The following is a 19,575-nucleotide window of genomic DNA, read 5'->3' as shown; positions in this document are numbered from 1 at the left end:
TGTAATTCCAATGACTCACTGGGAATGTACATGCTGGTTATCTTATAGACAAATGTTGCTAATAAGTAGCAGGAACAGTTTTTGAATGACCACTTAAGAAATGGCTATTATGAGGCATTTTTAATCTTACCTCCCCCCCACCCCCCCGGCCCTTTCTCAGTAGAGGAAACAAACATACTGAATACTTAGGTAACTACAGATCTCAGACTTTATGTCATACGGAGTCTACACAGTTAACATGACCTCTAAACAGACAGAACTGACACAAGAAATACCCAAAAGAGCTAAGCTGTAATTTTGAAATGTTTACTCTCAGGTAGAATAGTAAAAACAAAGCTAAATACCCTTAAAAGGCTCCCTTGAGGGTTTCTAATGAAATTATAATGAGAATCTTAATAGTGAAACAATGTACATTAAATACATGTTTCAATACTTTAAATGAGTGTAACTGGGATAATTTTAACCGTAATGTTTTCTGTTATGGATACTGCTTGTTTCCACTTCCTATTTCTCTCACTTCAAATAAAAAAATTATTTGTTGCTTCACTTTCAGGATCTTATTGATGGCTGAAACAATGCAATGATTATCCTGGTAGGTCTTAGAATTTATTTTCCTGTATTTTCTGGGTTTCCTCAAAATTTCAATTATTACCTATGCCTATGACAATGCTGTCCTTTTTACCAGTATTTAACGTAATTTATATACCAAAGCAACAGTTCCTAGTTCAAGTATTTTAAAGCTTTGCTAACCTCTTTTTTTTTTTTTTTTTTTTTTTTTTTAATTGCAAGAACGTGGTCTTGTAAATATAGAGACCAGGCTTCTGAGCAAGGCAAAGGAATTGTGCAAGCTTTTTCCTGTCTATGGGACTATTCTCAGTTAACTTCATGAGTGCATTCCATCTCAGCTATGGAGAGACAGAGAAAACATACTTTTCTTCCCTTTACATAACTTTCAACCTGTTTAACTCAATTTAAATATTTATTTTATAAGTCCAGTGGAACAATGTCTGGATGCCTCTAACTAATTTACTAGGAAAATCATCCCCAACTGAATGCCCTGGTGTTCACAAGTAGCTGTAAAACACATCTTTTCATGTCTGTTTGTACAACTTCTTGTTGCACTTTTGAAAGGGAGGAGTTCTTTGCTCCTCAGATTCAGATTAAAGCAAGATCAATCAACAATTCTTGTTGTCTTTTTTTTTTTTTTTTTTTTTTTTAAAGATACCGTCTTTGGGATTTGAGGACATCTGAGGATTTCAAGTAATACCAATATTTACTGTCTTCCTGTACAGCTGTAAAAGAGAATACTACATACAAGTGAGGGATGAGTGAGCAAAGGACTTTGACAGTGTTTCATAGCAGAAAACACAGAATTCAAGGAGAGAGAACCTTTATGGAATGGAAAAGGTTAAAAAAGTTTAAGAGTGCATTACTTCCCTGTTCATAAGCACCAACACAGCATCTATAAATAAGTTCAAATAGAAATTAAAACAAGTTTCATGCTAAGATACCAGAAATTGCGATTTATTTTCTCAAGGACTTTATACTCACAATCTCATCTCCTGGCAACCAATATCCTTCTTGTTCAATACCAGCTTTTGACCCTTTACACCCCACCGTCAGGGTTTCAACAATAAGACCATCCTTGACTGCTAAACTCAGCTGACGTGTGGTTTCTTTTGGATGCATACCATGGACTCGAGACATATACCTGCACACAAAGCACAGAAGTCTTTAAGTGTTAGTGTTAAACTATAAAAAGTGACAGCAAAAAAAAAATACTCTTTTTCAAATGATTTAAAATAATACGCAGCCTATATTTTAGGTTGTTTTTAAACCCTCAAAATTTATACAATTTACTCCTTTGCTACAAATCATCTTTTCTTCCCCTTGAAGTTATCATGTACATACCTAGACAAGCAGTAGCACAGTAATTTTCTACCAGAAAAAATTATTACACTCCAAAACTAACAGACACGCTGGGCTTGTCTCTGCTAAACTTCCACATCCGTTTGTGCCCCTAAAGAGACTTCTTTAATTTAATTAAAACTTGCATTTCCGTAGTATCTCGTATAGCATATATACTATAGAATGATTCTGGAGATGTACCAATGCATCTATGTGATGCTCTGGAGTACAACACATGTATAAAAAACAGAAGTTTATGCATCACATACGAAAACTCAACAGCTAGTTATAGACTAAGTGTTTTTTCTCCTTTTCTTGAGATAACCACAATGACCCCACTATGATGAAGTGCACTGGTGTGAACAAAACATATACAATCTACACTGTGTATATACATGAGAATCAGTTGTGTAATATTGACTTTTACCCAGTATAATTTACTTCTAGACCAACATCACATATTAACTTGCAGTAAACAATATAAAATGATCTTCCCTCAAATAAAGATGACCTCCCTGTTTTAAGATCATTACACTTCAGATCTTTTTTAGCAGAATTCCAAGAACGTATCTATGAGCCACTGCACATGGAGAAGTGACGAGAGCTGCAATCACATGCAATCATCAGATAAGTGAACTGACCTGGAACCAATTTTTTTGTGGACATATTTTTCTAGTTACAGCTCTCTTACAGTTAGAAGGCTAGCAGAATTTCTCTCCCTTTTGGTTTCTCAAGGTACTCTGTTCTACCTGTCTCCTAGGAGAGAAATATGTATTTTACCTGCTTTAAGACAAAGCTGTCAGCTATAGTATCCTCTTTTTCATGCTTCATAATGAATTCCAGCAACCATGATTCTTTTGTGACTGTCATCAAAAGTGTCTTCACAAAAATTATAATTATTATCAGGAGCAAACTTGAGGGAAAGTTTTTTTAAAGCAGTAGCATTACATGAAAGAAAAAAGCTATATCAGTTCGTATTTTCTGGGTTTTGGGGTTTTTTTGGTAACATGGCTGACAGGAAATTTTAATGCCTTAGAAGTTATAAACTTGCAATAAGGGATGAAGACCACTCTAGTGGCCAACCCTCCAATCAACCCTCCTCTTTGAAGGCATACGCCTTTCAAACTTATTGTTTTGGATGCATAAAGGTCTTTCCCAATTGTGTCTACTCTCAAGCTTTTGCTGGAACTGGTTCGTGCTAATCTAATCTTTTTGTTTTGCTCTAAAGGAAACTAAATGCATATAATCATACAGCAAATTTCTGATTGAGTAGAAGTATGTATTTGTGTAGAAAATTATACAATAATGAGAGCAACACAGGACATTTATAAATTTCTGCCTGGTATCAGAGGCGTTTACATAAATGCAGCATGTTTGCAGGATCCTTGGGGGCTGGGGGGTGGAGGTTAGGGTAAAATCTCCTAGAGACAGATGCTGCCATTCACTATGTTTTACAATGTCTACCACAACACAGTCCAAGTCTGGTTGATTTCTGCATGCTACCACTGCACAAAAAGTAAGTGATAATTGAATTAATAGAGAAAGAACAAAATTATGTGGAATTCTGTGATCCAAGCTCATATGAATCTTATACTGGCTAGAAAAAAGGATTGAAGGCCAAGCACATTACTTCAGTTCTCTGCCACACTGGGTGGATGCTCATGTTCCCAACCTGATCCTTTCTGGCTTCTGCAGAACCAAAATCCAACGTGCGGGCATGTTCAAGTGGCATTAAACACTTAATTGAGTTTTCTGAGTTCTCCAAATTCCAAGGTGGTCTTGAACAGGCAGAGACTCAGATCTATTACTTCACTTTCAAACAGAGTGCAAATGAACACCATTAGTTTGCTGAGGCATAAAGTGCTGAAGCTTTTAAACTGCCTGAAATAGAGAAAACAACTTATATGTTTATATACTCTTGTTACGTGTATTTCATGTGTGTGTGCACATATGTATATATTCATGCAAACAAAACTAGCTTTTTAAAGTACATTATCTTTGTCAACACATCCTAACTTTACTGGTGTTTCAGCAGATTTCCATTTTAACTCTGTACTAACAACCTCCCTATCAAGAGCCACAGCACTCATGTCTTCTGCAGTTTCTTCCAGTCTTTAATAGGTCTCAAAACACACAGCACAGGTACTATCATCCTTCCCATTCTACTGATGGAACAAATCAGGCACTGAGCAAGGAAGTGATTTCCCTGCAGTTATACACTAAACTGCTGTAGGTCTAAGAACCAAGTATTAACCCAGTGCCATAATCTTCAGTACACCCTGCTGAAGAAACCATGTATTTTGCATTGCATCACCCATAGTTACAATCCAAGTCCTGACTGTAAGCTACACATTTTGTGATTATTTCTCACTCACATCTCTGAACAGAACAGATATATAATACAAACCAAAAAGCCTTAAACCAACTCTAATCAGCTAAGAGATTTAACCTGCCTATTTCAACTGTGGCAGGGTGTGCACTAGTGAAAAGGAGCACACAGCTCAGAATCGCCCATTTCTCAAATCCAATCTGTGTTCTCAACCAGAGTGAAAGTACTGCTACCATCTAAACTATCTCCTCATTTCCTCCAGCTGTAAACTGGGAGTAATAACTCCCCAGTGGCTTTTTGAAAAATACTTTAGTTAATGTTCAGACTGTGCAGTCTGGAGATGCACAAGGGCTATGTTTTCCATTTTTAAAATAAGATGCTATCAGCTTTCATAGGAAAGCACACAAATGTAGAGAGAATGTTTTTACTTCAAAGAGTAGAATTGCTCTAGAAAAGTGCCCCCTCCCCCAAAATTTTTAATTATATTAAAACCTGTAAAGTGTAGGTGGCTAGATATTCGCAAAGACTATAGAACAACACTGGCAGGGTCTGGATGAAATCCGATCTTGTTTCTTTTCAGCCAGAAGGATGGCAGCTAAACTAAGAAGCAATTAAGGCACAGGATTAGAACCAGAAAAGATAGTTAAAGTTCTTTAATAATGAAATATGAAAAACTGTCACAACATGCAAAAGATGTCAGAAGCACAAAATAAGTTAAACTCCACCCTACAGACAGAAAGCATGATGTTTGGATTCTTAACTACCTCATCAGACTCATTACTGGACTGGGGAAAAACAATATTGAAATGTCTTTGTGCAGACGTGACGCGAGTAATCCAGGGAGTGCAAGCCTTTTCCTGGCACTGCATGGACTGAAGCATCTGGCACCAAGAAGTTAAAAAACAAGTAAGAGAGCTAAAGCAATCCCTGATTGCTGTTTTCAACAAAAGCTGATTAGCCTTACCTTGGAGACAAGGAGCTGAAGCAATATGGGTTTGTTATACCTTTGCCCAGTCCTTCCTATCGACAGACTGGGAAGTGTAATACAATCCCTATACTGCTATTATGTAGCCAGCCACGAGCAGTAAAGCAAATACACTCAGATGGTGAGAATAAGACATGGAGACAAAGTAAAATCCCCTAAATCAGCAAACCCGTCTGTATCAGATAGGGGGTTGAAACAACCATTTCAAAATACAATTTAACTGTGCTAATCCCTTCTACATAAAATAAGTGTCTGTCTGATGAAAAGAGGAGGTTTGGCTTGATAATCTGCACGTTAAATTCCAAATCTCACCAAATGAGGCTGCCTGTCTGCAGGATACAGAAGCAACTGAACTGCTTCTCAGTATTAGAGCATTTATAGGTCAGTATTTTCTCCATTTAGAAACTGGCAGCGCAAACCTCCTTGACATTAGCATAGAAGAATCTAGCAAATCTAGCAAAATTACACTTTTTGTAATCAACTTCTAAGAGCCTACTAAAGCATGTTTTCAATTATTGCCACACCACTTTGAAAGCAAAGGATAAGAATCTTTAGCATCTAGGTTGCTCGTTCCTACCCTTAAAACAAATCTCAGGATTGTCACACCACCAAAGTATATGTAAATGTTCTGACCTTCAGAAACAAGATCCTGCCAATAGAATCAGGTAAATAAATACAAATGTGCATATAGCTAATATATGTGCACACCTGTCTGAAAACAAAAGAAAAAATTTAAATGAGAACAATAGAGGATAACCATGAATAGATCTGTAGATTGTGTATGTGTGTGCATACTCATCTGTATTTAGTACACAAAATACCAACCAGAAAAATGCAAAACAACAATGTTAAACTTATTTGGCACTTCAGATGAGAAGTAGTCAGATCTTTTCAAATTTAGCAGTGATAAAATACCTCTATATTCTTCTGTTTATATACCTTACTCTTGTTACATATCCTAAAACCCTGACCACCTTTCAGACACCATGGGGACAGCCCAACGGGTCAGCACTGCTGGAGGTGAGGACTTGAGCAGTTTTCACAGGCCTCATGGCATCCAGGAGCCACACAGCCACCTGCTGCACACCCCACCTGAGTCATGTTGCAATGACAGGGGAGGAATGATATGCAGGGAAACCTGGTACATGGCCTTCCAGAGTCTCTCTCCTTCACAGCAACAAAGTGCAGAAGCTCCTGTAACTTATGTCAGCACCAAGTGACAACTGGATCTTGCCACCTCCCTTTGCTAAACAAAACTGGACCACAGGAGTACCAGAATCCACATCTAAACCATTTGCCTGCCCTATATACAGGAGACATTATAGAAGCACTATAGTCTGTCAGTTCACATAGTCAGTCTGTTTACACCTAAAACTTCAAAAACATTTTCTCAAACTAGCCAGTGTTCAGCATATCTTTCTATTTAAAACCTACATCTAATAAATGTGCTTCACAACATACCTTGAAACTCAAGAAAAGGGTTTGTTTTGATCTAAGGGGTGTGAAGGAAGCAGACTCTAAAGCTGCGATCACCATGGGAGCAAAACAGATACAAAAGTAGCTGGCACTTGCAGGGATCAGATGATGAACTTTTCGCCTACAGCTGTCACACAGCTGACAACTCCTGCTTGGTGCTGTACCAAGACAACACAAAGCCAAACCCTGTCCCAAAGCTCTTAGTATATATGGCCACAAAATAATGTACATAAATAACTAACTCTGCTCCTAGAGAGTCCTCAAAGTCAACTGTGGTCTACTGAGATGCAGCAAGTGGTTTACATGGGCGCAGCTGTGTTGTGGCCCAAAAAACAAAGCTGGCCGAGGAAGGAAGTGAATAAGATTACTTAAGGTGGAAAGCTGACACAGGTATTTACAAAAACAAAAATAAAATCTCAGTTTTTCTGGACTTATAAGGAATGGCATTTTCAGCTACCTGAACTCATCAGAAGGAAAATACTGAAAAAAATACACAGCAAGCATCTCTGTAAAAGACTAAAGTAAAATACATATAGGAAATACCTGCCTCACATAGTGTGACAACTGTAGGTAGATGCTAATTTTAGTGACAAACACTGCAGTCATGGTCTGATCAATTATCTCTGTCTATGCTGGATGTCTCCGCCCTCCACGATATGAAGGGAAGTAGCAATCTGCTGGCAACAGCAGCTCGTCCAGGGAGAAACAGAGGTCTTAAGATTTCCTTATATGCAGAGCCCATCTCACAGTTGAGATCTGATAAAATATAGCACATCCCATTTAACTCAACTGAAAGGCTGCCATTAATTTTAAATGTTACCTACAGGTATATAAAAATGTCCTAGATTCAGGGACAGACCTTAAGGAATAATACATAAAATGGAAGGAAAGCAGCCAAAAATCTATTCTGAGTTTTATATTGTGTTCCTACCTCTGGTGAGGAATGCCTTTTGCTTTAGATTCAGGGTATGACAGCAGTTTTATAGAAGGCCGACACACTTTTAAGACTTTCTAATTTGCAAGGAATAGGTCACTTGGTCATACTGAAAGTATAAATGGAAGAGATGGCTATGAATTTTTTTTTTTATATATATATATATATTTTATTTTTTTTTTAACAAATACAGCTACATAGCGTAAGAACTTAAAATACACAGGCTCAAATCTTGGGAATCCAATAATTATCCTTGTGGAGAGCCAGGTGAAGATTTGTAGTCACAGTCGTATCTCAAGGTCTCAATTCCAAAGCGCAGGTTGCCTGTTCTCACCAGATACAGCACTGTGGTACAAATCAACTTTCACAAAATATGGGCTAAACATTATGTGTATTTGTATTTCAAAGCAATATATTTGAAATATATATTCCCTACTTGCCAGAAACTGAGAGCTGGTCTGAGAGCTGAAAACAATGTAGACACACAGAGACTAAGTAGAACTTTTTACAGTGGGGACGTACTAGCACACTTGTTTTCTAGGATACTTTTTGATATGCAACCAAAGCGTAACGTTCTCCCTCTGTCCTTATACTTCACAAACAGAGATGCATGTATATGAACAGGCTGCAGTTGATCTCCACAGCAATCCACATACCATCAGCACAGACCATGCAAGCATTGACAGAGCTGCTGTTTATGCTATGTAACACTGATTATACACTCTGTATTTTGTGCAGTCCGAAATTCCAAGTGTGGGACACAGAGAAACTGAATTACAGAGAAATGATGAATTTTCTTTTTTCTCTGACATCTGCAACATTCATTTTGAAGACACACACACTATCTAAGTAGGAAATATTTCTAAAATTTGTTTCTCCTTCATAGTGTAGAAATCCAGCTTTTGCATGAATACTGAATCTGATTTTGTGCAGTATTTTTATAAAACAAGAAGGACGCACACACTTGATAGTGAAACAGTGAGATCCAGCAGTTCAATGGAACTCAGGTCTTCCTAATGTTCCTTCTGCTGCTGCTAAAACAAAGCTAAAGAGTAATCTTGTCTGTGTGTCCTTTAGATACCCCAGGCACTACACAGTTTTTTTATAACTTTAATCACCTGGGTCATTTATGTCAAAACCATGGTAGTTTTAACTCAAGTAATTTCTTATTTCAGTAATGTAAATTCTCACTCACAACTTCACTGTGCCCTTAAGATTGTGTAACCCACCAATAAGATCATGAAAAGCAGGTAATCAAGGCACCAAGCAATGCAGTCCTTATCCATAAAATCTCTTTCAGAACTACTACCATCTTCTTAAGGAGGAACTTATCTAAAAAAGGGCTTTTTTAGATACTCCCATTTTTCCAACCTAAAAAGTTGTATGGGATGCTGCTGGTAATGTACACCTATGTGCACTGAGGACTATTGGCAAACAGGAGCACTAACCATTTAGGGGCACTGCACACATATGTACAATTGCCTATGTATATGCAGAGCCACTGTTCCATCCAGCACTTTTCTGTGGATGTACTGGAGACAAACACGTAACACATGACTCAGAATGTAACATCCTAAATAATACCTTGCAAATGAAATATTCAGTCAGCTCACATCGAGAGTCTCAGTTCAAAACATGCTTAAAAAACACACATTCCAGTGCTTTCATGATTCAGGTTTTTAGTCTTCCATCCAATTTTTCCATTCTTACCTGGGTTAAAAGTAACAAAAACTTTTTGGGTTTTTTTCGGTCAGATTAGTTTTACCTTGGCTGAGTTTCAAAATCATCACACTGTCACACAAATGTTCACCTAATTACCAATTGGAAAAGCCATCAGGGCAGGGCTGCTGCTTTTGGTGATGATACTGTTTAAATGAATGGGAATATGAAACCGCAGCCTAAAATAGACAGTATGAGTAGTGCTTTGGAGATCATTCTCTCTCTACTGATTACAGAAAAGCCTTGATGAGCACTTCAGGCTAGGTAACAACCTGTTAAATGGCCATGTCACACTCATTTTTATCTTTTACTTCTAATAGGAAGTCTCATTTATTTACAGCAAAGAAATTAAACATAAGCTAGAAGTGTTACTTTCAAACATTATAAAGATGCTATGATTGAAGCAAAAATCATTACTGCTTGTGACATAAAAAGTAAACTGGTTTGCTTTTAGTAATCAGAAATAAAGGTAACCTGTTATGTATTTTTTTCCATGTAAACTTACACAGCTTCCACACAAATATGGAATACATGAGACTGTTCATTAAAACAAAAAGGGGGATAGTGATTGTCAAGTCAGTTATACTTCCACCACTTTCCTTCTAAGTATTTATACTGGAGTTCATATTTTGCATGTATTCTCTAAGAAAAGTATTAAACATTGAACATTACAGTTTTTATAGTAACACACAGTAAGGACAGTTCAAATGAGTTTGCACTCATTAGCAAACACCAAACAAGGAGTATGGCTGTTATTAATAACCATGTGTTTGTGCTGTTTGTGTGAATCACTTTATTTACTACTCATACTCACGCTCAGCCCAGAGCATTCACCTACTAAATCAATGAAGAACATTTGAGCTTTGAGATGAAAAAAGAAAACTGCCTTAGTAGCAATACCAAGTAAGAGCATTATTAAGAGAAAAATTATTAGATAAGGAAAACTGAACGAGCAACATTCTTTAGAACACCTGAGCACCTATTTATTTAATTTTGCAGGATGAACTGTAGGAACTAGACTTGCATGCATTAATATTTCTGATCTAAGCAAATCCACAAAAAGTTTAGCCTCACCTCAAGATCTAGTCCTCAATAAAATAGCCATTTATCCTAAACCCCTACAGGTGTTAACGGTTGCACAGCCAGCTACAGCATCCACTCCATTCCATGTAGTTAGTGTAAAGCAGGTGGCAAGGCTGGAGGAATCTCTCTGTCAGTCCCATGGTGAAGAGTTTTCTACACCAGGCACTGAATCAGCCTTACAACAGCCATCACTGAGAAGCAAACCCAGCAAGTCAGGTAGCAATGTTTTGGCTAGCAAAGTAGCAAAAAAAAGGTAGCAAAGTATCTAAAATTTATCACATGGTGGGACAGTGGCTCAGTACCAAGTTGGAGGAACAGTTATCCCTAACAAATGACAAACAACACTGCTTAATATATCAGGACTTCTTTTTATGTATTCCTTTAACTGGTTTAATTAATTTGATTAAACAGAATCATTACACAAATTGAAGACATTACCTATATTAAACAAAACAGCTCGATGGGAAAAAAGTAATTATTAATACTCAAGATGACACACCTTCACCAAATCTACTAATTCAGAAATTTTAATTCTACTTCTCAGAGCAAATGCAGCCAGGTTCTTTATAGTCTTTTTACAAGAAAAGTTTACATATTTTCCTGTCATCCCTGCTTCCATCCTCCTTAGTCAAGAATATCTAAAAGCAGCTCTTAAAATGGACCATTAATAAATACCAGCAATATTAAAGTTACATAATATACAAAACAGAAAATCATGAACTCACAAACAAAATTAAGATTAAACACCATATTAAAAATAGATAAATCCTTTATGACAAGCGTAGCTACCTAGAGTTAACACAGGTGATATTTAATGAACGTACACCATTACGAAAATTCCTTGTGCAATGACAATCTGTCATTTCTTCTGAAGGACCTTATAAACTATCAGTGTTTAGCTTAATTAATTTCTTTTCAAGATTTTTGTGAATCTGGATGTTAAAAATCCTTATTAGCTCGCTCAGTATTTTCTCACTGGTCAGTCTCTGTACAAATTTAGAACCAAAATTGTGTATCAGTTATGATGCAAAAGCTGGTGAGATTCCCTGTACTTTCCTGCATACATGCAGTTTTCAGTGTCCTTTTTATTACTTTATAGCATATATCTAAACCTTTGAAAATGTCTGAAAATTTCAATCTGAATGCATCACTTAACCTCAGTGCAAAGCCATCAGTATAAAAAATTAACATATCAAACAAATTAAATGTTTTGGTGTCCATCCTATTTCTATGCAATGTATCACTATGCTTGTAACTGATAGTCATGCACACATAATGCAGAGGTTTTATGTATGACCAAAATAGCACTTTTACTAAATTTTTTTCTATTAGGGAGTCAAATGATCAGTTTTATACTGCTTTTGTTTTATTAATACAATGATTTTTAAACAAATCAATTGATAAGTTGCTGAAAATGCACAGAGGACTTCCCCCCCACACACACACCCCACACACCCCAGATGATCTATCTATGCCTAAGGGTTTCCATGCCTTAGAAGTCTAGACTTAGTTCATTCTCTTGGTTTAACATAAATAGTGTTATGAAAACAGAAAAAAACCCACATTGGTTTGGGGCTAAAAGAAGCAACTGAAACTTATCATGGAAAAGAGAGAAGGAAAGTAAAAGAACTGGAGCAGGAGATTGATTTAGGGGAGTCAGAAAGAAATGTCTTGTCCTTGACTAGTAACAGAAAACAAGTGAAGAGGTATTTAAGATTTTTCTAGCCTGTCATACCTAGTTAGATGTTTCTATGTTTTGTTTAATGTAGCGCATATATCTATAATTAAGCCAACCCAATACAAACTGAATTCAGTTTTCTCAAGGGTGAACACTCAATAACAGGCTGCCACTAAAAGCAGCTATGTGGCCTGCAGAGGAAGTAGTATCATGCATCTCATTGTAGGACCTTATACTCCACACTTTTGCTTTGCTTACCCTTGCATAATTACGCATGGCATGGACAAAAATTTCACAGTACTGTTCTTCCTCATCCTTTCCTAATTGCTAAATGTGAGCTTTCCTGAGCACCTCCTTCAATACTGACCTGTTCCACCACAGTACAACTGACCAGGGTTTGATTAATATGTACCAGATTCTGAAGGGCTGGTTTGAATAATACCATTTGCTTCACATGGTCACATTTAAAACATACATGAGGATGATGTAAAGATGTGAAAAAGGAGTCAGCACCACTGGTTAAAAGTGAACTCAAGCAACCAATGCATTTGTCTGTGTAACAGAAGGATATTTTACTTCAGAAAATTGTTTTCAGATAAACCTACTCTCCAGTTAAAAAGGACAGATATTTTAGGGGAATGGCTTGACAAAGGGTAAGAAACCAACAGAGCAGAAAAACATTTCTAAGCTTTCATTTCAGTCAAAGATATATCAGGTGCTACAAGATGTCTGCTCATGTAAAGTTAAACAACAGGATTATCTAGTTATAAATCCACAGTCATCTGCTCTCCTAATCATTCTTACAGCTTACTATTTTTGTTTATGCACAGCTATTTAGTTGCAACATGCAAAATAGTAGGAAGATTTAAATTTTCATCAAAGGTACTATAAATAGTGACAGATTTTTTCTAACAAGTTTCTGAGCTTTGAATACGCAATACCGTAAGAATCTTATTCTTTCATTATTTTTTCTTGCTACTGCATTGCATATTCTTATTTATAGACTTATGTGATTATTTCCTATCTGTTCAAATTGAGGATTTTCTTATTTATACTCTCTTGTGATGATTCTCTACCTGTTCAAATTGCTCATTCTCATCTTTGCTTTAATCATTGCTTCTAGAAATTGTTTTCTGTTAGACAGCCTAGAAAAAGAACAGCAGAAGAACTAAGGCAAAAAAAAAACCAAAACAAAAAAACAACGATTTATGGATTTGAAAGGCCCTTACTTTAACTGTTCTCAGAGACTGGCTGGAGAAATTTCACAGAGTGGTATACGAAGAAGAAATCCTCCTCCTAGTACTAAATGTCAAACTGAGAGGGTCACATACTCAATGTACAACTGCTAGTGACTTCATCTCAAATGTGGGGCCAGAAAATTTCATCATTTTACAGTAATCTTTCATACTGAGGAATTCTTTTCTGGCATGCTATCCCATCAATGCTGATTAATGTCAGTCCACACAAAGCTAACAAGGGACTGACAGAGTCTGCTCTGTATAGGCTTGGGATCTGTTCATTTCTTTTAGATGTTCTGACTTAGCTGCACTTACACTATATTAGAATATAACAAAAATGAGTCGACAGAACAAATACACAAAAAATGGTTATGACCATTTAGGATCCAAGTGCTAGACCATCCCATTTGAAAGCCAATTAAAAAAGATGAGTCTTTGTACCTATTCATGAAAACAAGGCATTTTCTTGTATCACCAATGTTGTAAACCAGCTGAGTGATGAAACTGATAGTTTCAGTTTCGCTCAATTTGAAACTAACACAAATTCTCCAATTACAGCATGACAGTTTTATCCTAGCTAACAGTCTTTCCATCAGCTTCATTCCCCCCAAAGTTGGGATACCTTTATCCTGTGGACTAGAGTCACTTTTGGTTTCATTCCCAAACTAACTCATTCTCAGGCTCCATTCTAGAGAAAGCCAAATTGCTCCTCCTGTGAAAAAGGCAAAGCATGGCCAAGAGGTTAGTTTGCTCCTGATAGAGAACATAGATGTAAACCATGCCAAGACTGGCCTCTTCTGCCAAAGGCACTCCAACACTGCTCCAGCATGCTGTGTGTCCTCAGATGCCTTCACATCATGCCCTATGGCAAACGATCATGCCTTTAGCTTCATGTTCAAGAACAGCATTGCTGTGGGCTGTATTATTTTTGGCACTTAGAACTGAAGAACCACACACACATACAAAACAAACAAAAAATATGTCAAGGCCAAAGAAACAATTCCATGAGCCAAAGGCAATGTGATGTGGTCACAGCAGATCTGCTCCAGACAGTGCCAGGGCTCTTCCTGTCACAGTACACAAAGACAGTATAGACACTGCCTTTATAAGGAACAGGGAGAGAAGCTAATCAACTAAATAAATCATGAAAAACATCAAAGGGAGAGAGAAAAAAATATGAGGAAGGAAGTACGGAAGAAAATAACTATATTTTGGTTCTTCACATTAGTCTTCATGAAATAGTTTAGAAATCAGAATACCTGTTTACAATGACAAAATCCTGAAAGTGGCCAATAATTGTTCTAGAACCGTATTTGCCAATTGGGTATTTTAATAACATTAACTTAATAGATAATGAACTCTGAGCTATTCATAAAGATCATGAAATGTTCATAAATTGCTACTGAGAAAACCCAATACTTTGTGATAAAAAGGGTAAATATTTAATTAATAGTTAATTAAATCTTAGGAATCCAATTACCTGTAGGGAATTATAAAGAAAACACTATAAAAGAAACTGAAAGACTGGAGTAGCCAAAGAAAGAACTTTAAAAACAGGCTGTACAGAAATACTTATCAATCTGCTACGTAAGTGAGTGTCAATAATTTATCCTACTCATTTAAATATGCATGCCTTTTTTCCAGTGTTTTTTCAGGCATTTCATTCCATAGAATCAATTTTTGAGGTTACCCGAAATCTAAAACAGATGGAAAATAATGAGGAAAAAACAGAAAGTCAAAGCATAATTATAATTTTTAACACACTTTTAGGGATGAACAATTTGTCAAGCTGCACTCTTGACAGAGAATTCACAAGATACGGGAAGCCATTTCTCTGCTAGTGTTTATAGCATAACTAATGCCAATAATACTCATCTAAATAATTGACATATTAGGGTCAAATTATCCCAATATCATCTGGACAGAAAAATAAGTCATATTTCTTTATAAATAACTCTTAGAAATATCATTTTGTTATGAAGTAACTTGGTAGTTTAAAAATGTTAGATACTTCTAGTAGCTGGATTTTAGATTATTATAATTCATTGACTTGAGATACACTATGACAATATAAGCCAGGTGAGAATATTTATTTTGCATACTTTTACAGAAATGTTACCACTGCCTTCAAATGAGCTTTACCATAAAATAAAAATGCACTGAATACGCTTAAGCCTATGTACAAATATAGGAAGTTACATATATATTTTAAAGTTCTCTTGAAAAGGCAGTTTGCACTTTTAGTACTGATTCCTTAAAATTCACTACACTGTTACTTCCTGTTAGCATTGGTTTTCAGTCCTTTGTTTAGTTTTCAAGCTACTGAAACATGCTTATCTCCAACCAATGGAAAATACCTTTCCAACTGTAATGTACCCCCAACATATATCACTAAAATTGCAGAATCCCTTTCATATAACGATTTGTTGATTACTATTTTTTGAGACATTAAGTCTGTGCAGTGTGGTCTCTTCCCTACCAATGCTTTTATCTAAGTATTTATATAATACTCCAATTAACAGTGTCATATACTTGCTGTTTTTCCACACACACATTTTTAATTCCTTCAAAAATAGATAACTTTCTTGTGTTTCTTAATACTTCTCTGCATGCAATGACTTTTCTAAAATATTTGCCAGAAGTTCAGTAAGCTTACTATGTTCTTAAAGGCTCCAACTTGCGTATTCAACTCTCTCCTCAATGTAAGACAGTTTTCAATCACTTCTAATCACTCATTTTTCTATTCTTGATTTTCCTCTTCATCAATTTAAAAAGCAAAGCATACTTTTAATTAAAGAGCCTATTTCCTTATAGGTTTTTCCTGATAATATTAGAAGTACCTTCTAGTGCTCTTGGCTCCTTCTACACTATCCTCCTACTCTTATGTTCTCTACAGAAAATGCGTGGCTAGTTCTATAGATTTTTCTTGCATACTTTCCATTGCCAGCATCTTCTGGAAGTCTTTCTTTACCCCAGATATTTTTTAACAATTACACATAAAATGCACAGGTTACATTTTACATATTTTAATGTGTTATATATATCTGTCTTTTTAACGTACCGAGCTGAAACACTGCATATTCTATAAGCAACGAATCTTCTTTTTATATTACAAACATTTCCTCCCTAGTCATAGGAAGTAAATGCTCCTTGATATGTATAATGGCTTCTACTGGGCACCAGAAGACTAAGCAAAGCAAGAAGTAAATGAAATAAAATACGTTAGGAAGAGGGAGACAACCATGACGAGCTGTCAGTTACAAGAAAAGCCAACTAAATAGATTTGCCTAAAAGTACCAAACCACCTGACAAAGAACGCAGCAACAGAGATTCTGCTATGAAGGTGTTTGGATTAACAGGTCACAAAATATAAAGGACATCTTGTCTCTAGCAACAAATGAATCCTCAAACTACATCAAAGAGAAAACAAAATAAAAAATCAAATCATGAATCATCTTTTCAACTTGTGAGGTTTTCTGAAAGTACACATTTGTCATCCACTACATGACTGTCACTTACCTTAAACATGTATTTATAAAAAAAGATTATCTTTCTGTTTTTCTGTATCCTTACTCAGGAGTAAGACATGCTTCCATACATTTCATTGTCATCATTACTTGTGAACACTTGTAACATGCAAAGCCATTCTTTCAGTCAATCCCAAGAGGTATAAACAGTTCTAAAAAAATGTTACTAATCCAAGTATGAGAATTCTCCCTACAGCTCCAACTATGTACATAGGCTCATAATTTTCACTTTTGAACCACTGTTTCGTTTTGGTCTTTCTTATTATTCATACATTTGCCCATGTGCCCAGAAACTGATTGATCTTTGTACTTGGCCAAATGATCTCTGAGCTGCTCAGTTTTCGTAAGAAGAGATATTCTGATGCCCTAATGATTTCAGAGCTTTATTTTGAATGTTATGTAACATGCATACCCATTTACTGTCATCTGTGTTTCTTCATCAATGACTAGTACCGTAAAGCAACTCAAATGTCTTTATGTTTTCCTTGTCAAAAGTTATCTTCTTAAAAATATCATATAATAGAAACTAGATCACTGCTCATCATTCATCACTGATGTGCATGTAGAACATTTACAATGTCCAGGCACTTTTTAGATTGCTCTTCACTGCTAACACCTTGCACATCTTTCTCAGAGTACTGGGGCTGCTTGCATCTCTGTTTAGTCACTTATTTTTCTTCTGATTAGTGATGAGTCATAGAATCTGGATCTAGCCTATTTTTAAAAAAATCAAACTACCCTTCAGTTACCAAGAGCAGTACTTCTTTTTCTACCATCTAATTACTCGTTTTCTCAACCTTGTTTGTAACAATAGTATTTGTCTTACCTAACTTTACCTAGCTAAATGTTATTCAAACTTCCTTAAAATAGGCATCTCTCACAAGAGTGGGATGAATCCCCAGCTAGATGGGCCTGTCTCCCTTTATTACGTATAAAACGAGCATAAACAGCTAAAAAAACGCAGCTAATATATGGCCTGGAGCAAGTAATTTGAAATGTTAAAATGGAAAGTGTATAGCATTAGTTTATGCACTTGTCTCCTTGGAGACATGATGCAAATACGTATGCTTTAAAGCATTCTGAAACTCAAGTGCAACCTAAATTCCCTAAAATACAATCTCCCTCTCAAGCCCACTTGGAACTCTTATCTCTGGGAAGGTACTTTTCAGTTTAATGGTGTATCTTTATTTGTTGTAGGAGCCAGGTACACACTAATTCATTTGGGACATCATCTTTTTTCTTTCTCCTGTTTACTGTTCACTGTGTTTGGAGAACCTGAACTGTTACTTCTTCCACTTACGAAGCCAGTTTTGCCTGTCACTTCCACCTCAGAGCTTCCAAACTCTGCCAGTGGACCAAGTTATAATGATTTTCTTTTAGTTACCTGCACTGTTTATAACTCTCCTTTTAGTGGTCTCTGGCCTCATTATCAGTTCACATTGGTTCTGGCAACTGAAGAGATGCCAAGTGGTTACTTTTGCTCTTTTAAATTATTCATATTGATTACTTTGACAAATGCGACCTACATGTTGGCCTAGAAATGCAAACAAAGCAGAGAGAGGCACAAAACCTCCCTCAATTGTTATTACAATGGCTACTCCAAGTTATCTTAGAAGGTATTTCAAGATAGAACTTTACACATTGCAAACTCCACATCTCATGTTTTCTTTAATAGTGTCCTATGCTAATCTTAGCAAATATGGCTTCTTATTTGTTTGAACAACCCAATTTCAGGTTTATTTTTTCCTTCTAGAAAAGAGTTCTCCATTGGCCTATCACATTTTCCTAAAGAAATAGATTATGTACAGATTTTATTGCCCTCTTCTCCTTAAACGTTAATCTACTTGTATTTTGACCAAGCTATGGAGTACAACTCTTGCATGCTTAACTTAGTTCAAGTACTATAAATATTGCATATTTCCTAAAGCTGCTTATACAAAACAAATACAGGGTCAGTAAGATCTCAGACTCAATGGATTAAACCTCACTAGAGGATCTTTAGGTGCCCAGTTTCGAAGTTGGTTTTCTTTTATAATTAGATAATTAGTAACACAGAAGTGCATGTAACTGTTTAACAGTCTCTCACAATGTTTACTGTCTCTGTTTCCCACGGCTTTTAACAACATCAACCTTCCCCCCTCATCAAGACTTTTTTTGGAATGGATCACTTACTTTGTAATACGGTCAATGTTAGCAATTTGCTTCTGGTTCCGGATTATTTCTATAGCTGCCCAAAGATGCTGGATAGCCTTTGTATCTGCCTGTCGCCTCTTCGTTAAGCGTGCCATGACCTGTTTACTTGGTCAGCTGCAGTCGATAAAAAAAAGAAAAAACACACCAAAAAAGTTAATAATGAATTATGAAATGGATTGCATGATGGTCATGTTGCAATAAATATGATTACAAGGAATATTCTGTTAACCTACAGCAATTAAATTTGTACGCAGCATGTTCTCTTGTGCTTAAAGAGCAGTAAAAAGCAAAAACTAGTTTACGAGAACACCTTTCACATCACATTATCTATACAGAAGACAAAAGGCTACCAGTAAAAATTATCAAATCAATACCAAATGACTGAACTTATCAAACTGGTTATGAAAAGTCAAATAGTTCACATCTCAGTTCCCTAAAACTTGGTAAAAGCAAAAGCTACCCAAGCCTGATGTTTCCACAGGCTCCTGCATTGCCCAAAACCCTT

At 36.2% G+C, this 19,575-nt stretch overlaps 1 protein-coding gene across 7 annotated transcripts in view; it reads right to left on the bottom strand.

Annotated features, from left to right (window-relative positions):
• The window catches only part of ZMYND11 (zinc finger MYND-type containing 11), a 107,763-nt gene that overhangs the window by 43,065 nt on the left and 45,123 nt on the right, over positions 1-19,575 (bottom strand). For all 7 annotated transcript variants that reach the window (XM_037382969.1, XM_037382965.1, XM_037382971.1 and 4 more), the window contains exons 2-3: positions 19,050-19,184; positions 1,552-1,711 (exon numbers count right to left, since the gene is read on the bottom strand). In XM_037382969.1, the coding sequence (XP_037238866.1) occupies positions 1,552-1,711; positions 19,050-19,165 (276 nt within the window). In that variant the 5' untranslated portion in view covers positions 19,166-19,184. The remainder of the gene's footprint in view (positions 1-1,551; positions 1,712-19,049; positions 19,185-19,575) is intronic.

Source organism: Falco rusticolus, chromosome 4 (assembly GCF_015220075.1).
Source record: "Falco rusticolus isolate bFalRus1 chromosome 4, bFalRus1.pri, whole genome shotgun sequence".
Lineage (NCBI taxonomy): Eukaryota > Metazoa > Chordata > Aves > Falconiformes > Falconidae > Falco > Falco rusticolus.
This window is presented reverse-complemented; position numbering and strand designations above follow the sequence as displayed.